Source organism: Rattus norvegicus, chromosome 10 (assembly GCF_021556685.1).
Source record: "Rattus norvegicus strain SHRSP/BbbUtx chromosome 10, alternate assembly SHRSP_T2T, whole genome shotgun sequence".
Lineage (NCBI taxonomy): Eukaryota > Metazoa > Chordata > Mammalia > Rodentia > Muridae > Rattus > Rattus norvegicus.
In genome coordinates, this window is record NC_141543.1 from 25,269,341 (window position 1) to 25,296,302 (window position 26,962).

General features: G+C 42.6%; 1 protein-coding gene across 3 annotated transcripts; it reads right to left on the reverse strand.

Moving 5' to 3' along the window:
• Positions 1 to 780: 780 nt before the first annotated feature.
• On the reverse strand, positions 781 to 25,833 carry Spdl1 (spindle apparatus coiled-coil protein 1). 3 transcript variants are annotated; one of them, XM_087571584.1, is made up of 12 exons: positions 25,683 to 25,833; positions 23,400 to 23,571; positions 19,409 to 19,585; positions 17,398 to 17,595; positions 16,777 to 16,926; positions 16,598 to 16,696; positions 16,406 to 16,516; positions 15,121 to 15,261; positions 14,113 to 14,222; positions 13,458 to 13,645; positions 3,935 to 4,250; positions 781 to 1,445 (listed from the first exon to the last, which is right to left on the reverse strand). In XM_087571584.1, the coding sequence occupies exons 2-12, from the start codon at positions 23,553 to 23,555 to the stop codon at positions 1,298 to 1,300; spliced, it is 1,794 nt and encodes a 597-aa protein (XP_087427710.1). In that variant the 5' UTR covers positions 23,556 to 23,571; positions 25,683 to 25,833; the 3' UTR covers positions 781 to 1,297.
• Between the last annotated feature and the right edge of the window lie 1,129 nt (positions 25,834 to 26,962).

Sequence of the window (26,962 nt, forward strand, 5' to 3'; positions counted from 1 at the left end):
TACTGTTCAATCTGTTTGGATGCTAGAGGCAATTTGCTGTAACCTAACATGTTTTAATAGACTTAATTTAAACTATTTTTATGCCTAGAAAATGGTGCCTAAGCATATACAGTGTTCACTGTTTTTGGATGAAAAACTAAGAGGTTGCCTTTTCTAACAAGGGCGAGCCTCCCAATCTGTTGAGCAATTTTTGTGGGCAGCTGGGTCCATGGGATTGATTTTGAGGACAGCCAGAAAGTATGAATGTGATTTCTGACAAGGATTAAAAATTTTCAATATATGATAAACATCTTTAAGGCTGACCAAAAGGCCCAGAAAGACCTAAATAAAACTATTAAATACAATGGGGTGCCAACCACAGCACAGAGACCAAAACTAGGACTCTGCTATTACCTCTTCTCAAGCTTGCCAAGCCCCACTGCATATTTAGACTCACAGCCTGTGAGCTAATTCCTGAACTGAAATCTCCTCTCCTCTCCTCTAACTATATATACCCTGCTAGTTTTCTGAAGAGGCTGAATTCACCTACCTATAGGAAAGTATTCATGAAATTAAGTTAGAGACAAATCTATAATCCCTTAAAAATACTTGGCAAATTTAAACTCAAGTACCTTTTACTATATGTGTGACCATGTAATTTTAAGTAAAGTTACATGAGAGATAAATTAAAAGAATATATATACAATTATGTTATCAGGAAGTAAGAATCCTTAAAGTTCATTTCTCTTCTCATTCTCTTTCATTAGTATCCTATTGTTTATAAAAAATTAAAAACACAAATAGAAGAGACTGCTGCAATTTTACTTTACATTCTAAAATTTGAGTCATGAAAACCTAAGTTACACATATGAATTAAAATAGATACTTCAAACTCTAAAAACATTTTGTAGTTAATATATATTCAAGCCATTTTCACTATTTTTACAAGACAAGGAAAATCTAAGTTAAATAAGATGTACACAGAAAACTATAATAAATAATTTTAAGTGTCCTAGTTTTTAATTTTTGGTTCTTAAGATAGATTATTTAATCACATAACATTCAAATTCCATATCCAACACAGCAAATAGGTTTAAATTATAACGTTCTCTTCTGATGATGGTCTGTTCCCTGTGATTCATAGTTCTGAGCAGGATCATCACTTAAGGAACTTCTGGGTCACAATCACAGCCACATCTGAATTCTTGGTCACCGAGGCATGAACATACTAGGTCTTAGCACTGGTTTATGCAAATGCTCCACAAGGGTGTCCCACCAATAGAAATGACGATTAGCAAGGCCACCACGCAGCACCTCACTACTGCTGTGGGCACTGCATCTCTGGGGTTGACTTCGAGGACACATACATGATGGTGTGTGATTTCTTAGAAGCTCCTTTTTCCAATTTGCTTGTAGCTTCTTTTCTTTCCTTCACTTTTGTTGGAAGCCTTGATTCTTCAGTTAACCTACCAACATTAAGAAGATATTCTGAATTCAAGTATGGTCAAGAAAAAGAAGTGCCTAACAGAGTGGGCGTCCAAAAGGGGGAGTGTTATTTTAAATACACAGGACAAGAACTATTAGTAGATTCCATTAGGATACTAAGTGGCTGACTCTAAAATGAGTTTTTCTATCAGTAGACTTAACTTTTAAAAAATGTTTTATAAGTATCTTTAAGTCTGATAAAAGGTCAAGGATGCCAAAGTTAAAGTATTAAGTAAAAGGAGATACTCACCATAAGAACATGGAATACAAAATTCAAAATGCTAAAGCAATATTTTAAGGTTGATAACACATTCAAAAAGTTAAGCACAAAGATGAAAAAAACAGAACCTCAGGCTTCCCAAGTACATGTCTGTCTCAGTCAAGAAAGCAGAAAAAAACAACCAATCAACAAAACTCTCCAAACTGAGTTTCCATCAGGCAAGCAGTAACAAACAGTGCAGATGCTTGAAAGGTCTAAAGACTCTTCATGGGAAAGCATTCATTATCTGACTGAAGCAGGCCGTACTCTAGTCGTAGCTAAGCCCACCTTTACTGTGACTAAGTTAACTCAGAATTGTGTGTCTAAGCTAAACAAGCAGAAATGATATAAGGTTGGCAATTTTTGTTTACAGATGTATTTATTTATTTATTATGTATACAGTGCTCTATGTGCATGTATGTTTGCACACCAGAGGAGGGCACCAGATTTATTATACACAGGCACTATGTGGTTGCTGGGAACTGAACTCAGGACCTCTGGAAGAGTAGCCAACACTCTTAACCTCTGAGCCATCTCTCCAGCTGGATTGGAAATGTTTTTAGTAGATGGACTTACACACTTAAAAACAAATGCTCTGAAATATTTTCTAGTTTTGCTGTGGGTTTTAATCAGACAAAAACTTTCCAGTGTACAATGGAGAGCATTAGTGGTGTGGCATGCATCTGTGTACTGCTGCTCAACAACAAAGGGCAGGGAGACAAACGAGCACAGCAGACAACAAGGCGCCATGGCCATCTGAGATTCTCCAGAGAGACAGACATGTCACAGGCAGTGCCCGCTGGGTTCCTCTCAGAATGTTTGAGGCTGGGGGAGATATTCACTAGAATACTGTTTTAATTTCATGTGTCTTATAGACTTAAACATTATTTTAAAAATAATGTTTAATAGCAGCTAGCAGCTGATGTTTTAACGGGTGAATACTTTGTTTAGTAGCACTGGGAACTTAAAATCACATGAAGCACACCAGGAGGCCCTTTGGTATGGGGGGGCTGTGTCTCCCTCTCAGTTAAATGTCTGATTCTGCACTCACTCTTTTGAGACTCACACACTTCGCAGAGAGCTCATCTCATGGTGCAAATGCTCATCGAGATGCTCAACCTGTAAGTGCATGCAGGTCTACGGTAACACATTCGTCACTGCGCTGCGTGTAGACATCACTCAGCTCCTCACACAGTCTGCCTCCTTCATTTTCCTGACTCACTTTTTAAAACTTCTTGTACAAGTGTGTGGGTGTATGTACAAGTGTGTGGGTGTATGTGTTCTGCCTGTCCTTCCTGTGCCCGTCCCTTTCGACTTTGCTTCTGTTTTCGTGTCACATGCACATATATGATTTTAATCACATATAAAATTTGGGTGTCACAAATGAGAGAAACATATATTGTTGGTCTGAGACCAGCTTAATTAGTTTAGCATGAGCCTCTCCACTTGTATTCTTCTTTCTCCAAATTACCCAGCCCTGTCGCCTCCAAGGCTAAAAGTCCCACTGCATTCAGACCACAGAGCCTCCACCCATGCCCGTGCTGCTGGACATCCAGGTCAGGCCCACACTCACTACTGTCCTACTGACCTTGCCATGTGTCCAGACCCTCTGTCAGGTGCCAGGCACAGAGCCCTGGAACGATATTTCCTTCACATACCCTCTGATGCTCTCTGTTAGTCACAAACTCAATTACACAGAAAGCTGGAAGTTTTCAAGTTTTGAAATAAAAATGAAACTAATTAGCTTTGATATTTAAAAACGTCAAGCAGGCATCAAAGCCTATTTCTGCAGGCTTAGTATAAATATGAAAAACCATAAAACTTTTACCTGTTCTTACCAAAAATCTTAGGCCTAAATGTTTAAGACTACTGGAGAGCTCTTTGAGAAAGTTGGTTTTTCTTTCTCTTGAACAGAGAAAAACAACATTTACCCCACCCAGCAAGACCCTCTGGAACAGAGGGCTGGGCTGTCTCTGCTCTGTGGGCTGGGGAAGTGAGACTGCCTAGCATCACTTGCTGTTCACAGCCCTCTCCTCCTGCAGCCACCTTAGTCTACCTGACTCTATGACAAGAACCAAAGGAAGGTCACTCAGACAGCAGAGCTCCAAGTGCAGTGGTGGGAAGAGAGACAGAGCCACACGGCACAGTGCAGGCAGGGAGAAAGGAAAGACGGAGAAGGCTGCTGGTGGCCAGGCAGAAAGACACACTGACCTGGGAGAACTGGGGGTGTTCCCACTTTGTTCATGTAGGACCTCAGTGCTGGCTGGACTAGCCACAAGCGTCACACACTTCTCCTTCTTCGGCTGTGTATCCAGAGGCAGGCCCTTATGAGGAGAGAGGCTGGCTGGCTGCTTCCACTGCACCGTGTTATCTTTTAAGTTATCAAGACAGGACTCCTCCTTCCTCTCAAGTGGAAGTCTAGAAACGTCTTCCCCAGTGGCACTGGCAGCAGCTGTTTCTTCTGGGGTGTTTATATTCAATGGCAGCACCTCACGCCTCCTTTTGAGTACAGGTACTTCAATTCTCTCTGAAAAAAAAAACAAGCATAAAATATATGCTTATCGAATAAAAACAAAGACACATTCCAAGAAAACTCAGTGAGTTATACACGAATTCACTTCCCTTTTTGGTTCTCTGAAGATACACTTTTCTCTTTGATAAAATATACACTTTTTTTTTTTTTTTTGTTCTTTTTTTCGGAGCTGGGGACCGAACCCAGGGCTTTGCGCTTCCTAGGCAAGTGCTCTACCACTGAGCTAAATCCCCAACCCCAAAATATACACTTTTAAGTTAAATTTTCATATAAATACACATTGCATGTTGAGTACCCTTCCAGCCCCCTTCGTTCTCCCATTTTCTCGGCTCTCCTCCTGCCCCCTCACTCTCCTGGTCATCTTCACTTCCACTTCCTCCTCCTGTCTTCACCATCTCTCTGACATGCACTCTTCACTGTTCTGTCTCTGGGGTCCAGGAAAGGACTCCAGGCTTCACCCTCACTCAACTCCAGCTGTGGCCCCACACACCAGCAACTCTGTCCTATCAGACTATCTGTAACCTTCTCCTTGTCAATTCTGTAATGCAGAAAGCCCAGGAATGGCCAGGATGTGCAGGTGAAAGCAGGACATCTTCCTGAACCTCTGGGAGGTACAGCATCTGTGGCCGAGTCCAGGAGTTCTGGTTCAAGTCTCACACTGCAGCCAGGTGACCTCGGGCAGTAACTTCTCTGCACTTCAGTATCTTTAAATTTAAGAATGCCAAGCCTGCTTCACTCAGTACTGTCTTACAGAGGTGAAATGAAAAGGACAGATGGAACTACGAATACTGGTTATGTACGCCTCCTGGACTCATCTATAGAATATACTCAGACTCTTGCCACTTCTACGATGCATGTCTCCCCAGCTGCAACCACATCCTGCCTCACAGCAGCGACTGCAGAGCATCTGGCCTCATGGCCTCCTGACCGCTGTGAGGGTCCCACAGCCGCTCAGTGACTCGCTCTGTTTAATGCCTTTCTCCCACCTACACATTAAGGTGCCTTTTCATTTTCAATACCAGAACACCAGCAGTCTGAGGTCCTGCAGCAGGACGCTTCCCGCTCACACTGCTGCTTTCAGACCGGCAAGCTCCCACCTTTATTTCACACTGTGCTTCTGAATCACCCTGACCCCCACCACCTCAAGTCTTTGCTGGGTTGACAGACCACTGAAATTCATAATGGGTAATTCTTAATCAGGGGAGCCTACTGGAGTCAAAGAGAAAGAAGCCTTTTTAAAACTATAAAAAAAAAAAACTAAAAAAAAAATAAAAATCTTCCTATTGTCAACAATCTCCCCCTAGTGGTGAAACTCACTATAGTTCTCAGAGATGACTGCAAACAGAGTTGAGGCAAAGGTACAGTTCTCTGGACCCAAATCCCACCCAGAGAGAGCTGGTCTCTGAGGAGTGCTGTACTCCTAAGTTCACAGGTGAGATGAACACTTTTGCTCCAATAACTAGCCAAAGAGGAGACCACGGGGTTTAGGAACCACAGAGCAACCAGGGACAGGATTCTTCTGGTCTCCATCTGCACCTGAGTTAACCCAGTAGCACCGCTCTCCAGACCCAAATCCCACCCAGAGGAAGCTGGTCTCCTAGGAGTGCTGACACACTTAAGATCACAGGATCACAGGAGGGACAGACTCCAGTCTGAGACAGCAAGACCAACCAACACCAGAGATGACCAGATGGTGAGACATAAGCACAAGAACCTAAGCAACAGAAACCAAGGCTACTTGGCATCACCAGAACCCAGTTCTCCCACCACAGCAGGTCCTGGATTCCCTAGCACACCAGAAAAGCATGATCTGGATTTAAAATCACCTCTCATGATGATGATCGAGGACTTTAAGAAGGACATAAATAACTCCCTTAAAGAAATACAAGAGGGCACAGGTAAATGGGTAGAAACCCTTAAAGAGGAAACAAAAAAATCCCTTAAAGAATTACAGAAAAACACAACCAAGCATGTGAACCTAAACCATCCAGGATCTAAAACTGGAAGTAGAAACAATAGAGAAACACAAAGGGAGACAACTCTGGAGATTGAAAACCAGGGAAGAGATTAGGAGTCACAGATGCGAGCATCACCAACAGAATACAAGAGATAAAGAGAGAATCTCAGGGGCAGAAGATACCATAGAAAACAAAAAGCTCCTAACCTGCAACATCCAGGAAATCAGGACACAATGAGAAGATCAAACCTAAGGATAATAGGTATAGAAGAGAGTGAAGACTCCCAACTTAAAGGGCCAGTAAATATATCCAACAAAATTATAGAAGAAAACTTCCCTAACCTAAAGAAAGAGATGCCCATAAACATACAAGAAGCCTACAGAACTCCAAATAGATTGGACCAGGAAAAAAATTCTTCCTGTACTAATCAAAACACCAAATACACAAAACAAAGAATATTAAAAGCAACAAGAGAAAAAGGTCAAGTAACATATAAAGGCAGATCTATCAGAATTATACCAGAGACTCTAAAAGCCAGAATATTCTGGGCGGATATCATACAGACCCTAGGAGAAAACAAATGCCAGCCTAGGCTACTATACCCAGCAAAAGTCTCAATTAACATAAATTAACATAAAGAACAAAATATTCTATGACAAAACCAAATTTACACACTATCTTTATACAAATTCGGCCCTACAAAGGATAATAGATGGAAAACTCCAACACAAGGAGGGAAACTATACCCTAGGAAAAGCAAGAGAGTAATCTTTCAACTAACCCAAAAGCAGATACCCACACAAATATAATTCCACCTCTAACAACAAAAATAACAGGAAACAACAATCACGTTTCCTTAATCTCTCTTAGTATCAATGGACTCAATTCCCCAATAAAAAGACACAGACTAAGAGACTGGATACATAAACAGAACCCAGCGTTTGCTGCATACTAGAAACACACCTCAGTGACAAAGACAGACACTACCTCATAGTAAAAGGCTGGAAAACAATTTTTCCAAGCAAGTGGTCCCAAGAAACAAGCTGGAGTGGCCATTCTAATATTGAATAAAATCAACTTTCAACCAAAAGTATCAAAAAAGATAAAGGACACTCCATACTCATCAAAGGACCCAAAAGACACTCTAACATATAAGGACATGTTAACATGCTCCACTATGTTCATAGAGCCTTATTTATAATAGCCAGAAGCTGGAAAGAACCCAGATGTCCTTCAGTGGAGGAATGGATACAGAAAATGTGAGACATTTACACAATGGAGTACTGGAGGATTAACTGTGTGTGTGGCTAAGCCTCCAGGCCTTTAGGTATCTCATTGTAATGAAGATCTGTCTTGAGCCTATGTGACCTCGTCCACTACCTGTGAAGGGGCTTGGGGCGTTGCCCTTACATGACTAATGGTCACAAATCTATGGAGGACTGCAGGCTAGTGACCGGCCTGGTTTCCTGGGAGTGAGGCAAAGCACATACCATCCCTTTCAGGATCTTTAGGATTCAAACAGCCTCAACTGGGAACCAGGCCATCTTTCACTGTCCCACAGAGTACTATTGAGTTATTAAAAAACAATGATTTCATGAAATTCTTAGGCAAAAGGATGGAATTAGAAAATATCATCCTGAGTGAGGTAACCCGGTCTTAGAAGAACACACATGGTATACACTCACTGATAAGTGGATATTAGCTCAAAAGCTTGGAATACTCAAGATACAATTCACAGACCACATGAAGCTCAATAAGAAGGAAGACCAAAATGTGGATGCTTCAGTCCTTCTTAGAAGGGAGAACAAAATACTCATAGAAAGAAATATGGAGACAAAGTGTGGAGCAGAGTATGAAGGAAAGGCCATCCAGAGATCCATCCCATACACAGACACTGTTGCAGATGCCAAGAAGTGCTTGCTAACAGGAGCCTGATTAGATGTCTCCTGAGAGGCTCTGCTAGAGGCCTGACAAATGCAGAGGTGTGCTCACAATCAACCATTGTACTGAGCACAGGGTCCCCAATGGAGGAGTTAGAGAAAGGACTGAAGGAGCTGAAGGGTTTTGCAACTCATAGGAAGAACAATATCAACCAACCAGAGCTCCCAGGGACTAAACCACCAAACAAAGAGTATACGTGGAGGGACCCATGGCTCCAGCTGCATATGTAGCAGAGAATGGCCTTGTTGGACATCATGGGAAGAGAGTCTTTTGGTCCTGGGAAGGCTTAATGCCCCAGTGTAGGGAAAAGTCAGGGCTGGGAGTGGGTAGGTAGGTCGGGGAGCACCCTCATAGAAGCAGGAGGAGGGAGGATGGGATAGCAGGTTTCAAGAGGGGAAACCAGGAAATGGGATAACATCTGAAAAGTAAATAAATGAAATATCCAATAAAAATATGTAATATATATATATATCATATATGCGCACGCGCGCACACACACACACACAAAGAATCCTTAAACTAAAACATGTTAACACAGTCTTTTCAGAAGGAGATAGGTCAGAACCACACACAGCATTCATATATTTCTTAACACAGACTTTCTAATTTTCAATTTACACACAAGAAAACCCAATGTTTATAGCAGTTACAAAGATTCTATACATAAGCTATTTCCTGAGTAATTAGATTTAGTATATTTCTCTCATCAAAATGTTTTTCCTTAAAAACAGAACTCTTGAGATGGCGCACACCTTTAATTCCAGCACTCGGCAGGCATCAGCAGTAGGTTCTCAAATTCACATCTGGACTATACGAAGAATTCTATGCTCACCAGGTCTGCATAGTGAGATCCCATATCAACGTTAAGTAGAGAGGAAGGACGGAAAGAAGGAAATCCACGATATAAGGTGGAAGAAGATGGTAGAATCTTTATTTCCATTATCTGTCTAGGTCTGAATAACCATGTACTCAAAAATACTTCATAGGGCTTGCAAAACAAAATTCAAAAGTAAGATGGTGAAGACTCTGGACCTCCGCCAACACACACACACACACGCACACACATACACACACACACGGAGCAACTGAACTATATATAAAAGGTTCTCCATGCCTGTGATCCCCTTGCCCCCAGCCACTATGGGATCATGCACAGAATCACGTGACTGTGCTCAAAGAGAGACGTGAAGATAGAGACATCTGACTTCCCTGTCATCCTCACTCACATCCTTCCTTACAACCCCACACTGTCCCACAAGGGAGACTACCAGGGGGTTTTCACACTCCAAGTGAGAGGAAAACAGGCCAACAGGAATTAAGATCCAGAGTGTGACAGTAGCCCTTTGTCCCTGCCAAACATTCCAGACAGACTACATTAGGTCCCACACTGCCGGAGGCATAGGCCACATGGCCTTTGGACTTGAGTGTGTGACTGGCTCTCCCATGTCCTGAGTGCCCTCTTATGGACTGTTCATGGGCCCACCCAGGGTGGATACTGTATAGGACACAGAGCCATCACAAAACCGACAGCTAACCTGTGCTCAGAGTGACCTCTAAATGCTGAAGTTGAAAAGTGGGCCACTCAGTTTCCAAACAAACAAACAACTACACCACTACCAAAATAATCAAACAAAAGTCTCAGGCAAAGACGGATGGCAATGAGTGTAAGAAACACCTAATTCATCATCCAGAGATACATTTAGGGACGGAGATAGCCAAGGATGGAATGCCTCAAAAAGGGTGAAACAAGGTACCAATGAAAGAACTTAAGACAGGCATGTGAGTGATCTGGTGGACAAACAACTTAGCCATTTTAAGAAAAATCAGGGGACTGGAGAGATGGCTCAGCGGTTAAGAGCACTGATTCTTTTCCAGAGGTCCTGAGTTCAATTCCCAGCACCAACATGTGGCTCACAACCATCTGTAATGGGATCCGATGACCTCTTCTGGTGTATCTGAAGACAGCAATAGTGTACTTGCATACATGAAATAAATAAGTCTTAAAAAAAAAAAAACAAAACCAAAAAACAGAGAATTTCAAGCCAGGTCAGATAATGAAAAACATAAGAAAAAACAAACAGTAAATGAAAAATCAAGTAGATGATATCAACCAGAATAAAGAATAGTGAGTCTTAAAGACAGGCTGTTGGAGAATAAAGGAAAAAAAGAAAATGAATGAGAAGGAAGAAACATCAGTAGTTTAGGAGACAGCATCCAAAGGGAACGTCTGCCACTGGTACCAGAAGAGAACTAGAGAATGACAAAAAGTGTATTAAAGTTTATTCAAAGGAATAACAGAAAACATAATAAACCCAAGATATGTAAAAGGATGGGAAGGTCAAAAGCACGGCAGCCCCGCAGCAGACTTTCAGAGTACAGTAAACCCCACAGACAAGGAATCCACTTGACTAGACCCGTCTTCCAAAAAAAGCTAACGGATGCTCAAAAGGAAAGGGTGAAGATGCTAATGTGCGCCATGACACCACATGAAGGTGGGGTGGACGGTCATGGCTCAGTGGTTAAACGCGCTGGCTGCCCTTCCAGAGGACCTGAGTTCAATTCCCAGCACCCACACGGCAGCTCACATCTGTCCTTACCTGCAGTTCCAGGTTATCTGACATCGTCTTCTGATCTTCACAGGCACAGTGTGCACATGGTGTACAGACATACATGCAGACACACAGCCGTATGCACGGACATACAGACACCTTGGGTGGGGACACCTTGGGTGGGGACACCTTGGGTGGCGAAGAAGAAGCACCTCATGTCTAACACCTAAAATGGTAGAGAGAACCCTGGACTCTGGACTTGAGAGCCACAGCCTCCGTGCCCTCAGCAGAAAGACTTAAAAACAATACTAACAAAGGAACGATTCCAATCAATTGTTATAATAAGGAATATAAAAAGATTTGAATTTTTGACAACAAAAATAAAAGCAAGGAGAGAAATGGAACTAAGTAAAGGGTTTTTTCCTTTGTATTTAAAACTGTCACCGTTCCATTCAATATAACTTGTTTTAAATATTAAGATGTTCTTTATAAGCTGCAGGTAATTATAAGTAAAAAAAGTTCAAATCTGAGGCATGGAACCAAATATAACAACTGAGAAACATTACTCTGTAATGGAGACAGTAGGAGAGAAGGAAGGAAGAAAAGGCCTAACAACCAGCAAACAACCAGCATTGCAGCGGCACCAAGGTCTTAGCGATCAGTAATTGCCCTGGATGCAGATGGATCACATAATCTAATGAAGACAGAGAGTAGCTGACAGGTTACAAAAGTGAGAGCAAATGATGCTGCTGGCACGAGACTCACTTTATCTGCAAGGATGTGCAGAAGCTAAAAATGAATGAATAAAAATGTAATCCACCAGAGAAGGTGAGATATTTATGTCAAGTCAAATAAACTTCACATCAAAACTATGAGACTGGGACATTAAAGAATGATCAAGGGGCCCAGACCAGACCTGTAGCATGAATATACACAGTAGCCCGCCATGCAGGTGCCATCAAATCTGTATTAGAGGGACAACAGGACAAGCAACAATTGCAGAGGCCAACACCCTGCTTACAGCAATGGATGTCATCAGACAAAATCAGCAACACTGTGCACTACAAACTGACTGTTATCTACCTACAGCTGTAGAACTCCCATTTTCTCTACTGCACATGAAGATCACATACTATGGAAAAAACAATTCTGAACAGAAACAAACCCAAACTGACCCCAAGGAAATCAGCAGTAGAAAAGACACTGAGTAACAGAGCTGAACAGAAAGCTAGGAATTAACTAACCCACCAACACAAAGCCCCAATGTCCACAGAGTCAAAATATGTAATGGGGAAAGGGGGATTTCTGCAATTAACTGTGCTAAGAGAACAGGGTGATCGCTGCATGACTGAACTAGGGAAGACCTAGTGAGGTCTTCTAGAGGAGACCTCAAAGCACAAGCAGTCAAAGCAAGAATAAACATGAGGGCATATCATCCTAAAACTCCTGCAACAGCAAAGGGAATGATGAAGAGAGCCTACTCAGAGGAAGAAAGGACAGCAAATTACACACCTATAAAACCTTAGTGTCTACAAATTATAAAAACCCAAAAGCAAATACCTCTCCAACAATCTCATTTTATAACAGAGCAAAATAGGGACTACTGAGATGACTCGCTGATGCTTTCCTCAGGAACCTGAGAACGTGATTCCGAGCTCCAGGAACTGAAGGTAGAAAGAGGGAACCAGCCTTACACTGTTGGTGTCTGATGACCACACACATGCTGTGGTGTGTAAGCACAGATATGTACAGGTACACACTCACGTGCAAGAATGAATACATGTTTAAAAAGTAAATATCATGTGATCTCCTTCAGCTGGGAGCTCTAACAGTCAACAATGATGCACTGTGAATGTCAGAAACTTTCGGAGTTTTCCCTACTTCAAAGGGATAAAGGCATAAAGATATTCAACTGAAATCATGAGTAGTTCTGAGACGTTTCTACAGAGATGGACTATCTTGATTTAATCATTATACAATACATAAATAAGTGGAAACATCACACTGCACCCTAATAATTGTGTCCAATTGCTATGTGTCAGAAGAAAAACAATTAGAACTCTCAATTTGGATAGCGCTTGAGGTTAAAACTATATCTCAGCATTTTTGGTGGTGAGTCCTGGGACACATGACTAACTTCTGGTCAATAGAATGTCAGCTGACAACATCTAAGGAGCCTGGATCCTAACATGCAAAATAGTCCATCAGTCCTGGAACCTCCAGGGGTCCATCAGAGGGGGAGAAGGGTGGGCTGAAGGTGTGTGAGAGACAGAGAGAGAGAGAGGAAGGCAGGAGTAAGTCCTTGAACCTAAGTCTTGCTTAGTTCCTCTACAAACAAACCTAACTGGGCCAGCTCCTAGTATCAGTTGTTTCAAGAAAATGAAACTTTGAGTTGGGCATGATGACACACACGCATCTATGATCCCACTCAGGAGGCAGAATAAAGATTATGAATATGAGGCCAGCCTGAACTGCACAGCGAGACCCTTCCTCCAAGTTACTTCAAAACTCTTTGGGACACCCTGAGATGCTTAAAGGAGAAAAACTTAAGTCCTTGCTGTACAGTATGTTGAACTCAGACATCCTAAGAGAAAACATGACTACATTCATGTTTATGTAGTAACCAATTCTCTTAATTTCCCTACACATTTGAGGGCTACACTGTACCACAGAAACGCAATAACGAGTTAGTTTACAGTGACCTGGGTAAAAAGCTACAAATGATTTGAACAATGAGAGCCTACAAAACACACCTTCAGGCTCGTACTTCAGCTTGAGTTCATCTAGCTTAGCTCTCAGTTTCAGGTTTTCACTCTCTGAGAGCTGCAGGTGTCTTTCATTTGCAAACAGTTTCCGTTCAATATCCAGGGTCCGCTGGCTCTCAAATAATGCCTTCATCCTCTGGATGGACAGTTCACCCTTCGTGCTTTCATTTTCTTTGCTACAGGAACAGGAAAGAATAATTAGAGAATATGAAGATAATACATGCCACAGACATGATGGAATAAACTTTGTGTGTTAAAAAGGTGTTTTTCTGAGATTTTAGCAATAAAGAAAAGAAAACCGAACAGTTAAATAAGTTCTAACAATGCAACCTCCATAAGACCTCTATAAATCCTTTAGAGAAAAGAGAAAATATTTTTCCCAAATGCACACATGCATGAAGTTTTGAATTATTTGGAATTTATTCTTAAATTCTAATTGGGAACTTAGAATCCCTTTCACTTTCCAACCAGACACTGAACGTAAAGTACATACTTTATATAAACCCATATGCTGCACAAAGATATTTTATTGACTTTCTCCTGAAATTTTTTGACAATTAAAAACAAACAAAAAAGAAATGAGTAATACCACTGTAAGCAAGCAGACCCCTTCATCTGTGCATTCCCACTCGCAAACACTTACTTAAGTTTATCAAGCTTCAGCTGAAGCAAATCTGTGTAATAGGTGCTGTCTTCTAGAGCACAAGCACTGTCTGATGTGGAAGACTTGGATTCCATATTTTCATATAAGTTCTAGTGAAAGAAAACACTCGTTACACTAAGTACACAGCAGATGAGGTCTGCTATGGTAGCTGCAGCCACCACGAAGGAGGTGCTTATCAGTTGGAGGCCACCATGCTAACCACCGCCCTCTGAACTACCTGCCTTCTGGAGTGGGGAGAACCAGTGGTCCCGTTTCTCACTTAAGGAAAGTGCCTCGATTTGACACGGGCACAAAAATGCATGTTTAATTCTGAGACGAAGGCTGTCAACCACACCAGTCCCACTGTTCCCTCTCCTAGCTCTTACAATGGAAAAAGCAATGACTGCTAGGTTCAGTTCTGTACTTTAGAGGTCATGAAATGGAGAACCATGGAGAGGAAATCCTTTAAGTTACTTCTGAGGTCCCACCCCCATCCTTAGAACTGAAGAGAAGTCTTTGTATTCTCTTGGAGGGGAGGTAAATTTATTCAAAACCTTCCAAGCAATTTTATAGGCTGCAGAAACCCCAAACCTCCTAATTTCAAAATAAATACAGTGTGTGTGTGTGTGTGTGTGTGTGTGTGTGTGTGTGTTAGATAAGAGAAAAGAAACATGTAAAATAACTAATCGTTGTGAAGAAATGTAACTTGAATAACGTAACAGGGCTCTGCAGAGGTAAATGTGGAAGACGAATGCACACGTAGCAGCGTGGTTTCTGAGGTAGCTGATAAACCTGGCGTCTCCCTGGGACCATGTTTGACAAATGTTGCTGGAACTGACTTCACATCCTACATCCAAGACTGAGGTAAGACTGCTGTTAGTTCAAGAGAATTTAAACACTGGGTCAATTTGTACTGAAACTGAAAGTTGATTACATAATAAACTATGGAAGCTAAAAATTTGAGAAATTCAATTCAGAATTTGGCTTTTGGAAAGATGTTACATATACCTTAAATTTCTCCAGTTTATTAATTTCCCCTAAAAGGTGTTTTATTTCACCATTCTTCTGCTCTAACATGGCGAACAACCGTTCCTGCTGCTCAAATTCGGTTTGTGATCCCCTCATCCTCAGCAACGTGGAAATTTGTAACTAGAAAAAAAAAAAATCACACACACACACCCCCAATCAAAATTGAGATTCTGGTAAACATATTTCTGGTATAATTACTGTTTTGTGCTCCAAGATTTGAATTCATGTTGGAAAGTAAGTAGTTCTTTTTTATCTCAAAATCTGAAAACATTTGCATTAAACACTTTGCTGTGGATGTAACTTTGAAGTACTTATTTTGACTATTTTTATACTTATCTGAAGTCTTCAGCACAAGTATTTATGTGTCTGTAATGTACCCTGGACTACATGCTGTGGCCTGGCAGCGTGCCATTCCAATGGTGCATGGGCCTGGCCACATCATGCCTGCCAGTCATCGCCTGAATTACCACCATGAGTCTAACTGGGAATTTCCTAAAATTTTTAATTAAGTGGGGGCAACTGTTAAGTTACCTACAGAAATAAATGACAAAGATGGGAATATGTTTTACTATGTGTGAAGTCCACGACAACTCCAAGAGGCCTGTGGCGGCTACTGCTGTCCCACTTGCACACACAACCTAACTCCACACCTCGAGTAGCTCATCTAACCCCCAAGTCCGGCTACTTAATTCCTCATTGCTCTGTAAACACTGTGAACAGAGAACGGGAGGGAGCCTTTCTCACAACCCATTACTTCTGTAGCCGCATCGGGCAGAAGGAAGGAGGGGTCGGAGCCAAAGGTCAGGTGCAGATAGGACTGTGTTTTCTCAGCGCTACAAGCTTCTCCATAGCTGCTCAGCTGACTGGAATGAGGAACTGAAGAGCGAGCCTCCCACTTCAGACAGTCTATACTGAGTAAACGAACAGCAGGGAGGGCAAGTGTGATGCAGATTTCAATAGTTCTTCATGTGAGAACGGGGAGAGAGTAAGTCTAGGTGAAGCAGGAAGCAGGGTTATGCTCAAGAGGCAAAAAATCAACTCTCTCATTCCAACTAGACAAGACTCACTGTCTACCTGGCCGAGTCAGCGAGGAACCACACCACTGAAGCACTCAGAAGCTACTGCCCCAAGATTTTTTTAAAATAAAAAATAATCACGCAATTTACAAGTAATCGCGTGTACACTGTCTGAAGGAAACATTTCCTGCACAGACGTGCGCAGTGCTAGGACTGCGGATGTGGAAGCCTTTGCCAGTCAGCCATACCTTCATCTTGTTCATCTGATCTCTGGTGAAGGCATTTTGCTTCTTCAGTGACTGGTATTTGTCTTTCATCAGGTTGAGCCGGCGTTCCATTGCCACCCTTCGATCCTCCACCTGGAAGACATTAATGGGCTTGTTCCTGTACTAAATGAACTGCCGATGCAGTCAGTTCAGTCAGGAGAGGCCGGCAAGCACCTCTGCGAACAGAGAGTTTCCTTTGCTGTTGGGATCCGCCGCCTGCTGGAGTGCATGGCCCAGCTGCACCTGGAGATCCTGATTTTCTACACGAGCTTTCTGGGTGGAAAAGAAAACAGTTTCAGTTTCAGTAACGGAGGGCACGTGGCTACTAACCAGCGTGGTGACCCTTGTCTTACCTCCAAGGCATTATAGTAAGAGACCGCCTCCTTCTCTCGCTCCTCCTTTTCTTCTTTAAGCCGGTCTACCTGGTGCAGTAAGGAAGCGTTGAGACATTCTAGTTGCTCCTGTTTGCACTGTAGTTCGTTCACCTCTTCTCTGAGGGCGTTCTGTTCAACAGGAGCACAGACATGAATTCTCACTCAGCAGTTGATTCAGTATTTATTACTGGTTCCCAACTCACGTTAAAACAAAACCATTCAAAGGTTGCCAAATATATTTTTTTTTCTAGCAGAGAGCCAACAAAAATACTTTGGAAGTGCCTCCCGTTTCCTGTGAACTTAAGTTTTAATTATCTTCAGTTGAAATAAAAATCCATACTGACATGTGCTGATATTTTATATTGGGCTTTTAGGATCCAAACTCAGATAAGAATAAAAGCCTATAATGACCCCAGAGTTTCCATAATCTAAAACCTGCCTCACATCATCATAAATTAGAAAATCATTTTATGGATGAAGCAATCTGAAAGTTCTGCAGCATCAAAACCATTTCAGGCCTCAGCCTAGATCTTAAGAACAATTACAAGAACGTGCAGAGATACTCTGAAGTAAAACAAGAAAACACCCGGAATGTGTTACCTTCACACCCTCTGCCTCGGTCAGCTCGGTCTGAAGAGACAGCAGCTCTGACGACACACTGCTGAGTGCCCGTTGCTCAGACAGCAGCCGGAGCTCTTCCGACTTGTGAGAGAGAAGCTCCCCCTGGTGATCCAGCTTCTGCTTCAGCTGCTTCTCACTAAGCCTTGCTTCGTCTAATTCCACTTTCAGATTCTCTAACTAAAGCCAGAAAAGAGACAAAGATTCACAACTCCAAACTCAAAGGCTATTTCCTTTCCGAAAGCCATATTTAGAGTCCATACCTGACTTTCCAGTTGCTACTCTACAGAAACTTGCTGGGTCTGAGTGATGTAAGCAGAGGAACTCTCCCTCCCAACCGGTGGCGCTGGGAACTGAAGGCAGGCTCTTGGGTTTTCAGGCTAACCCATCTCTCACCAAGTCACATCCCCACCCACTAAGACTCTTCAACAAACTCAGGAGTAACCCACACCAGCATCCAAGTAGACCTGGTGTTCTTAGAAGCAACTCAAGGTGGGAGAGCTAACCATGAGGTATCTGTGTAGAATGGGAAGTGCTCCTCATCTCCAGCAAAGAGGAGGATAAGGGGGAAGAGGAAAAGGAAGAAAAGGAGAGGAGGGGGAGAAGGAAGAGGAGGTGGAAGAAGATGAAGATGAGGAAGAGGAAGAAGAGGAAAGGAGAAGAAAAAGGAGGTGATGGAGGAAGAGGAAGAGGACGAGGAGGAGCAGCAGCATGGGTAACAATGGAGCAAGCTGGTAACCTGACTAGAAAGCCACAGTGGTGTGATGATGGTGGAGATGGTTTGGACTCCAGGGACATGAGCTACCATAACATTTTATAGGTCAACTCCCTGGAGCTCAATGAGAGATTAAATGTGAGAAATGAAAAATATATGAGTTAACCCTTGAAGATACTAGAAACAAATGTTTGAGAATATCAGCAATACCACAATTTTAAAAAAATTTATTTTTCTTATAATCTTTATAATTATCATTGCTTTACCTAGTCCCCAAACATTTCCTTTATCATATCTACTTAGGTAATTAGGGCTACCGCTAGTTCCATGTGCAAATGAAAAACATCATTTCTAGTTATCCACGTCTCAGATCTGATTAGCTGCAAATAAGATTACTACCTGTCAGAGCCACAGGCAAGATCCACAAAAGCATCATTTACTTAATATGATTTCACTGATACCATTATTTAAAATGGAAAAATATTAAGAGATACTACTAAATACTAAGAATTGAAAAACAGACTTCGGAGAAAATAAGGCATTAAAAATCTTATTGAGTTTTCAGAGTAGGATCTGAAAAAAAAAATCAGACTACAAACTTCGTACGTGTAAGCAAAGCCCTACATTTTTCAGATGCAAACTGAAGGCACTGGGCAGCCGGGGTTTGAGAGTGAATGGACTCACTGAACAGCTGCTTACTCTGTACCCAGAATGCACCAAGTGCACGAAGCCAGTCCCAGGCTTTCCTGACAATCTGTGGTTCTTCTTTGGTTCAATTTTCTCAGTTTGCCTAGACATTAGCATCCTTGTCTGCCATAATGGAGACAATGTTACCTCCCCCACAGAGTCCTTGAGGACTGGATCATCCTTATTTCTTCCTTCCACTTCTAAAGCACATTACCTTGCAGGCAGGATGCTGTGTAGTGCAGAACATCAGCACATAACTCAGTGCAGGAACGGCTGCAGGACCAGTTACTTTGCAAGGTGAACCACACCACATGCTACACAGAGGCTACACTGGTCACCAATATTACAACTATTTCAAATACCAATATTCATCTACCTGATTTAAATAATTAAATAAATTATTACCTGTAATTAGAAGCCTAGCATGTATACAAATTCCTGCCATAGCTTGTTTCTCGGTATTTCCACTCAAAGCGTTACATAGAGAAACTTAGCTGTTTTGTAGAGCTAGAACTTACGCACCCCACGCACCCAATGCTTACAGATAACCGTGCAAGCACAGGGAATTGCACTCTGAACACAGATCCAAACCTTGTTTCTCAGGCCGTGCACTTCCTGCCGGTGGCTTCTGTGCAGCTGCATTTCTAACTGCTCCAGCTGCGCTTTCTGCTGCTGCCTCAGGGCCTCACACTCACAGCTTAGACTCTCCAACATCCGACTCTTGAGCTCTACTTCTCTTTGAAGGGCATACTTCTCTTGGTTATAATTCTGAAAACACATTTAAATGCATAAAATCATTGGATATTACCAGTTAGCACCTTAAGCTGGTTGGTTCATTTGCTGCTTTCCAAGGAACAACCACCTGTCAAGTTGGGGCTAACATAGCTAATCTTTCGTTTACTTTTTTGAGTTGGGGGCAGGGTTACATCATGTTCACATGGGGAAGCACACATGTATATGTATGTTACTGTAGGAGAGATGACAGCTTCAGGTGTTGTTCCTCGGGTAATGACCACCTTATTTGGGGGACAGAGTCTCTCACTGACCTGAAACCTGCCTGCTAACTAAGGCAGGAGGGACTGCCATGGGCTGAGCTGGGATCCACCTACTTCTGACGCTCCAGAGCTGGATAACAATAGGACCATGCTCCACCGTGTCTGGGAACTATACTCAGGACCTATGAGCCCAGACCTGTAACCAGTCTAATGAACCCCAAAAGGTGGATTTGGATCTGCAGGGGTCTCAGAATGCTCAAGCTGAAAGAAGGAAAGACACTGGTCCTAGGAAATTACTGACTTCGCCTTCCAACCTGTGGTCTCTGTTGCCCCGAAAGCCAGCAGAGCAAGTAGTAATGGAGGAGTCAGTCTCTGAATGTCAAATCCAGAAGGAACAGACTGCAAAGTGTTAAGGATTTCCTGAAAAAGTTTTGCTCTTGGCTAAATAACTGTAAGTGTAACTGTAAGATTTAACATGGTAGTAAGCTTTATTGCACATTGATCACAAACTAAGAATTTGGCTGATTATTAGAACAGTAAGTTATTTCTTATTTAATACAACAGTACAATAACAGAATCTTTCCATAATTAGAATCCACTTGAGAGACAACAAGAAAAAATAAAGGGGCCTTTGGTATCAACAGACCAGAAACACTATAACCACCTCAGAGAAACTCAGCCCTCCTTTCCAACAACTATCCATTCTGTGCTTACTCCAAAAGCTAACCTCAAGACCATCTAAAGCAAACACTCAGCAACCTTAAGCCACAGTGACAGGTACTGAGGACAGGGGCAAGTTAAGAAGAGACTTTCTTTTTTTTTTTCTTTTTTTTTTTCTTTTTTTTTTTTTCGGAGCTGGGGACCGAACCCAGGGCCTTGTGCTTGCTAGGCAAGCGCTCTACCACTGAGCTAAATCCCCAACCCAAGAAGAGACTTTCTAAGGGAACAGGTATAGGAGCGCATTCTCCAAGCAGCAGGAGCAAATGCTCATGGACGCCAGATGCTGTGACGCACAGACTACAAGGGAATCCTGTTCAGCAGATCACCTTGTGCCAGGCATCCAAGCTCAGCACTGGATGTCATTTGTACCTTATCTACCAGGAATATGTTTCCAGAACCCCCGCCTGATGCTTGGACCCATAAACAGTACCAAACCCTATACATACCATGCTCACCCATGCCCAATATGTAGTATTTGACTGAATAAAATTTAATTTTTAATTTGACAGAATAAGAGACTAATGATATAACCAATGATAAAAAAGCAATTTAAAAAGTTATGTGTCATTTTTCTCTCAAATATCTCTATACTACAGTCACTATTCTTAGATGTGAGGCAGTATAATATCCATGTGATGAGATGAAATGTGTCAGGTGTTGTGTAAGGCATTTGACATCGTGTTAGGTGACTAATGACCTCACGAGACATCAAGAGGAGCAACATCTGCTTCAGGTACCCAAGCAGGACGTAACCATTACAGATTTATAAATTATCATTTCATATAAATATCTAGAGTTGTCCATGTGTTATCTATGAACAACTATAGATAGGAGAAGTATGTCAAGTCCGTGCTGGAGGGACAGTAATTGCAGTTTTCTGTCAAGGAAGGATGAACCTCACAGCATGACGGTCCATCAATCCCTATGGGAAGACAAAACAAAGGACACCGTACCAAAGTTAAAGGACACGCTACTCCAATGTTCCTGGTAAGCATTACTATCTGATAATGAGATGTTCTTCCTTGACTGCTTTGAAAAACAGTGGGATGGGTAAGAGGAAAAATACTGAATACTTTCAGAGCACTGTTTCATTTACAAAATAACTATAGACATGGTTAAAAAGTATTGCAGTTCCGTTTCTTTTTTTCTTTTCTTTTCTTTTTTTAATGAGATAAAGCAGGGTAGAGGAGGGATTTGGGGGAGGAACAACTAACCCCGAAAACTACTGCAAAAACTACTATAAAAGGTTCCTAAGATGTATACGTCTATTAAAAAGGTATTTAACAGTGTTACCATATAATTCTGCACACCGACTTTGTCTCCATTCTGAGATATATGATCTTCGCCTTGTGATTGGGCATGGAGTACTTACTAAGGACAGCAGCTCTTGGGAAAACAACATGTCATTAGTGATGTCCACCTGCTATACTGATAATCCCGAACTTCAGTTTTAAAACTCTAAACATTTAATATTAAACTGATCTAGTAATTTTAAAACCATTTGTGTGGCAGGTAATAGGTGTATGTTAGTGCGTAAGACTAGACAAGATTTCCTCTCACACTGCTTGCAGCTCTGGAGATAATCGGCAGGAGAGTTCGCAGTTTTACATTATACAGTCAGTGTTAGCCACCATGCTTACAGGACATGTGACTGACAGTCTGTGGTTGAGGACTTAGTCAAGAAGAGTGGACGAGTAACTCCAGGAGAAACATCCAATATAAAGCCAGTATAGGAAAGACTACAGAAAACACATTTGAAATGTGCTGCCCCCTTAGGAAGAGAGCAGAACACGAGAATATACAAAACCTAGTAAAGAGCTCAGACTATACCAAAAATACAACAGAAAGCCCCATGTGGCTTTCAGAAGGGAAGAAAGGAGATGGTTTATTTTCTCATGACCTCTTGGATATGTGACGTATGAACGGTAATGATGAAAGCTGGCCACCAGTTAGAAGGATACAGCAGCTGTCCAGTGGAAAGACAGCTATGGTCTGGGCTAGAGCAGCAGTATCTCAGGCAGGTCTTTTGGTGTGTTGCTTGTTTTTTGACAAATTAACTCAAACCTAGATATATGTGTAAAGAGGAAATCTTAACGGAGAAAATGCCTTTGCAAGACTGACCAGTAGGCAAGTCTGTGAGGCATTTTATTCCTAATGACGGATGTAAGAGGGCCCAGCTCACTGTGGGTGGTGTCACCCCAGGACATGTGGTTCTGGATAGTATCAGAAAACAGGTTGGCCAAGCCAGTAAGCAGCATCCATGGCCTCTGCATCAGTTCCTGCCTCCAGGTTCCTGTTCTGACTTCTCTAGATGAAATCAACCCTTTCCTCCCAAGCTGCTTTTGGTCATGGTGTTTCATCACAGTAACAGAAACCTAAATAAGATGTAAGTCAAGTCCTTAGATTTATTGATGGACAAAATGCAGGACCCCTTGACTTTAGGCTCAAGCAACTGGATGAAGGCCAATCCATTTACCAAAGCAAGTGAACATCCAATTAGCAGACAGAGAATGAGTTGTGTCAACCTTGAGATGTTCATTAATGGCAGGCACTTGGACACACTACTTTAGCCTTCAGGGAGAACTCAAGGCTTGGTGAAATGCCATGCAGCACTCAAAGGTTTAGAAATATAAAAGGAGTGAGGTAAGAAAAGCAGAGCATGGGCTGAACAGCACCTGGCCATGGAAATGTAGCCAGGAAAGCGAGCTGAACTCAGAGTCACCCAACTGCTGGAAAGAACACTGGACATTTATTTAGTTCTTCCCCTTCTCAATGCAGCTAGGGTGGGTAAAAAGAGTATGGAGTTACCACACAAACAAGTTTTTAGGTCCTAAGCACTTCCTTGTAAACAGGTGCATGGCTCCTACCTCAGCTGTGGTCATCATTTCTTCATGACATTTATCCAGCTGACTCTGCAACTCCGTCTGCCTCTCCAATAGCTGTAGGCCATACTGTGCAGCTTTCAGTCGCTCGTCTTCACACTCTTTGAGCTTGTTTCGAAGATTTGTGATATCTGCCTCCATGTTTTCTGTTTTCAATCTACTGGAAAGACAAAATACAACTACTTGAGCTGAACTTGGAACTAAATGTAGTGACATCAGAGCAAGAGAAGAAACATAAATAGTTGACAGTACCGTCATATAAAACCAAAGGGATATTAGATTTCAATTTCTGAACTGTACGAAAATTCCTCTTCTCAGAGATAGCACAGTAGGGATCAAGAAATGGCCAAACTCAGTAAAATTTGTGAAGGTTAAGTCAATACGATTTTCTGGTATGAATTCTGGGAGGTAAAAAGAAAAATTAATGCAAGGCTTCTGGCCAGAGCAATTACTAGAATGGAGCTACTCTCAGCTGAGGCACTGAGGTACAGAACGTTACAGGAAAGAAAGCAAGAATTCATATTTTGAGTATGACATGGTTAATTAAGCAATTGAATATGGACAGTGACAACATTAAGCCCTTAAGATTCTTCATCACTAGAAGATGAGCAGGATTGCTGACAAGACTCGGAATTGAAGACTGCTATGAAGAAGACCCAAAGTACCCTCAGGCATGACTCATGAAGTAAGCCAAAAGGACAAAATTCCTCCAGGGGGTGGAAAGGAACCATCATGGCAAACGATACTAAGGCAAATTAGGTGAGAAACTGGAAACTGCAAGTCCTGGCCCAAGATGCTCTGCTGGAGAAGTGAGCCAAAAGCTTGCTTGGGATAGGTTTGAGAGAACCTACACAGATATGGCAAAATGACATAAAAATCAGAGTGGAGGTCCAAAGCCTGGTGCACCAATCACTTTACACTCCAACGTCTCAAAAACGCAACCTGTATATGGTATTAAAGTGAGAGGAAGCTCTATGGGTGAGCTAGCCATCTGGGTTCAAAGCTCATTTCCACCACCAAACTGGCTACATCGTAAAAAAGTTTTGCAAACATCTTGTTTCATCTATCTTATAAATTCTGTAAGATAAGTAGAGTAAAGGGCCTCTGTCTAGGTATCAACAGAAATGCCATGTGAGCCAAAGGAATTTTAAACTTTCTGGGAGTCACATTTTCACAAATAAATACCAGGGAAAACATTTAACCAAAACATCCAAAATGTTACCACTGCAACCTCTAATCATTGAAAAAATAAACAAATACAAAAATCAATAAATCAACACGCAAAGCCTTGAACCCAAAAGTTCTCCTGCCTATAGGATGCACAGGGATAAAGACGGAGCAGAAACACTGACTGGCCCAACTTGAAACACATCCCATGAGAGCAAGCCAGCCCCTGACACTACTAATGCTACTGTGCTATGTTTGCAGATAGGAACCTAGCAGAACTAATTCCTGAGAGGTTTCATCCAGCAGCAGATAGAAGGGATGCAGAGACCAGGGCCAAGCATCCAGCGGGACTCTGTGAGTTTTGTGGGGAAGAATAGGGGATAGAATTGAGCAAGCTAAAGGGGTCAAGGCCACCCCAGGAAGGCCAACAGAGTCAAATAACCTGGGCCCAGGGTGGCTCACTGAGGCTTAACCAACAACCAAGGAGGTTACAGGGGTTGGACCTAGGTCCCCTAACAATCGGAGCGGTGCTGTCTCTAATTCTGTTGCCTGGCATTGGATTCCCCTTCCCCTACCTGGACTGCCTAGTTGGGAGTGCTTATTTACCCCTGCTGGGGCTTGATTTCCCAGGGTTGGATGGTACTGGGGGGAGGGGGACTTCCCCTTCTCTGAGAAAAGACGGAGGGGGTAGTGGAGGTAGGAATTTGTGGGGACAGGACTGGGAGAGGAGGAGGGAGGGGGCTGAGATTGGGATGTAATGTGAATAATACATAAATAACAAAACAATTAAACAAGTAAAAAATAAGTGAATGAGATGCTACAATAAGCCTCCACCGTGTGTTACATATTTGCAACAGTTAATTCGGGCTGCACCACTGGCCAGGGCTTACGGTACTAGAGAACTCAGGACTCGGAGGTCACAGAACTAAATATCAAGATCACCCAGCACCGTGTTTACCCGTACGCAGTCAAACCCGCAGCGCAGCGGTCCGACCAAACACTACACCGACCCGGAAGGAGGCTCCTGAGAACTCAGGTTCCGGGACAACAGGCGTTCCGCCTGCGGCCGCCCGGTTCGCCCTTCCCGCCGCTCGCCCTTACCTCTCCCCACGTTTCCTGGCTGCTGCAACTGGAGGCCTGTCCGGAGAGCACTGGGCGCCCAGACGCGTGACACTAAATCTACCTCAGCATAGAAATACCGCCCTCTTCATTCGGCCGAGGGTCTGTTCAGTAAGCGCCGGGGTTTTTGAATATTGTTCCCGCGAGAACTCGGGTTTCTCACGAGATGTGTTGTCCAATCCGCGCCTCCGGGGCAAACGAGAGGCGTGTCTTGCAGCGACTGCGCATGTGCATGCTGCGCGACTTGTGCTTTTTGGCGTTTCTGCTTGTCAGATTCCCTGGAAACTTTTTTTTTTTTTTTTTTAACCAAGTGTTTGCTTTTAGTGAATTGTGTTTCTGAGGTGTATTTATTTGTTGTGGTCTTTAGCAGCGCCATTGTCGCCGGGTCTGAAGGTAATAGTAGTTCCACACTGGCCCGCCTGCAGTCGCCTTTAGTAGCTAAGGCGTTGAGTCTAACCCGGGCCAGCACTGTGCCACATTCCACACGGATCTTCCCAGTTAGACCCGATCCACCCTGCCAGCTCCGCGGCATCTTGCACTTTCCGCAGAGGAAATTAAAGCCACCTCCAAAGAACACCCTAGTAATTCAAAGTCAAAGTGTTAGGACTGCTATTCAAACAAACCCAGCCGGTTCTGCAGGACAGCTCGAGAGCATGCGTGTCTAAATAGAAACCCCTTGTAATTTTACTTATTCTTTACACTTTTAAACAGTTGGAAATTTGGAGAGTTCTAGCAACTGGCACATGGCATCATGTCTTTTTTTTTTTTTTTTATCTAAGCACTTGGCTGCTTCTTTATCGTGATTGACTGTGTTGAATCTTTCCCGTCAGTAGATGAAGGTGTTGAAATGACTCATTGCAAAAATTAATCGAAAACTTCTCCGACGCCAGTCAACCACATTCCCATGTTTTTCTTTACATAACAAAACGTCTAAGAAGGTTTTCACTATTCAATTTTCTCCTCCTCCTCTCCCCCCCTCTTCTTCCTCTTCTTCCTCTTCATCATCCTCCTCCTCCTCATCATCATCGTCATCTCATCTAGATTTTTGAGACAGGGTCGCTGTGTAGCCCTGACTGTCCTGGAATTCTCCCTGCAGACCAGACTAGCGATGAACTCAACAGAGATCCGCCAGCCCCTCCTCGCGACTCCTGGGATTCGTTTCTTTTACTAATTTGTATTCCACCTGTCGTCTAGTCTTAAACCAGTATAGTGAATTGTCTCTTGACAGATCACCAGCGGGTTTTTGTTTGTTTGTTTGTTTT

What these genes read in the sequence shown, in the direction of transcription:
- Spdl1 (XM_087571584.1), bottom strand. Translation starts at nt 23,555, where the DNA reads ATGGAGGCAGATATCACAAATCTTCGAAACAAGCTCAAAGAGTGTGAA. An exon ending in CTTACTATAATGCCTTGGAG is followed by an intron (nt 16,697 to 16,776) that starts GTAAGACAAGGG and finishes TTTTCCACCCAG; the next exon opens with AAAGCTCGTGTAGAAAATCA. An exon ending in ATAAACTGGAGAAATTTAAG is followed by an intron (nt 14,223 to 15,120) that starts GTATATGTAACA and finishes TTCTTTCACTAG; the next exon opens with AACTTATATGAAAATATGGA.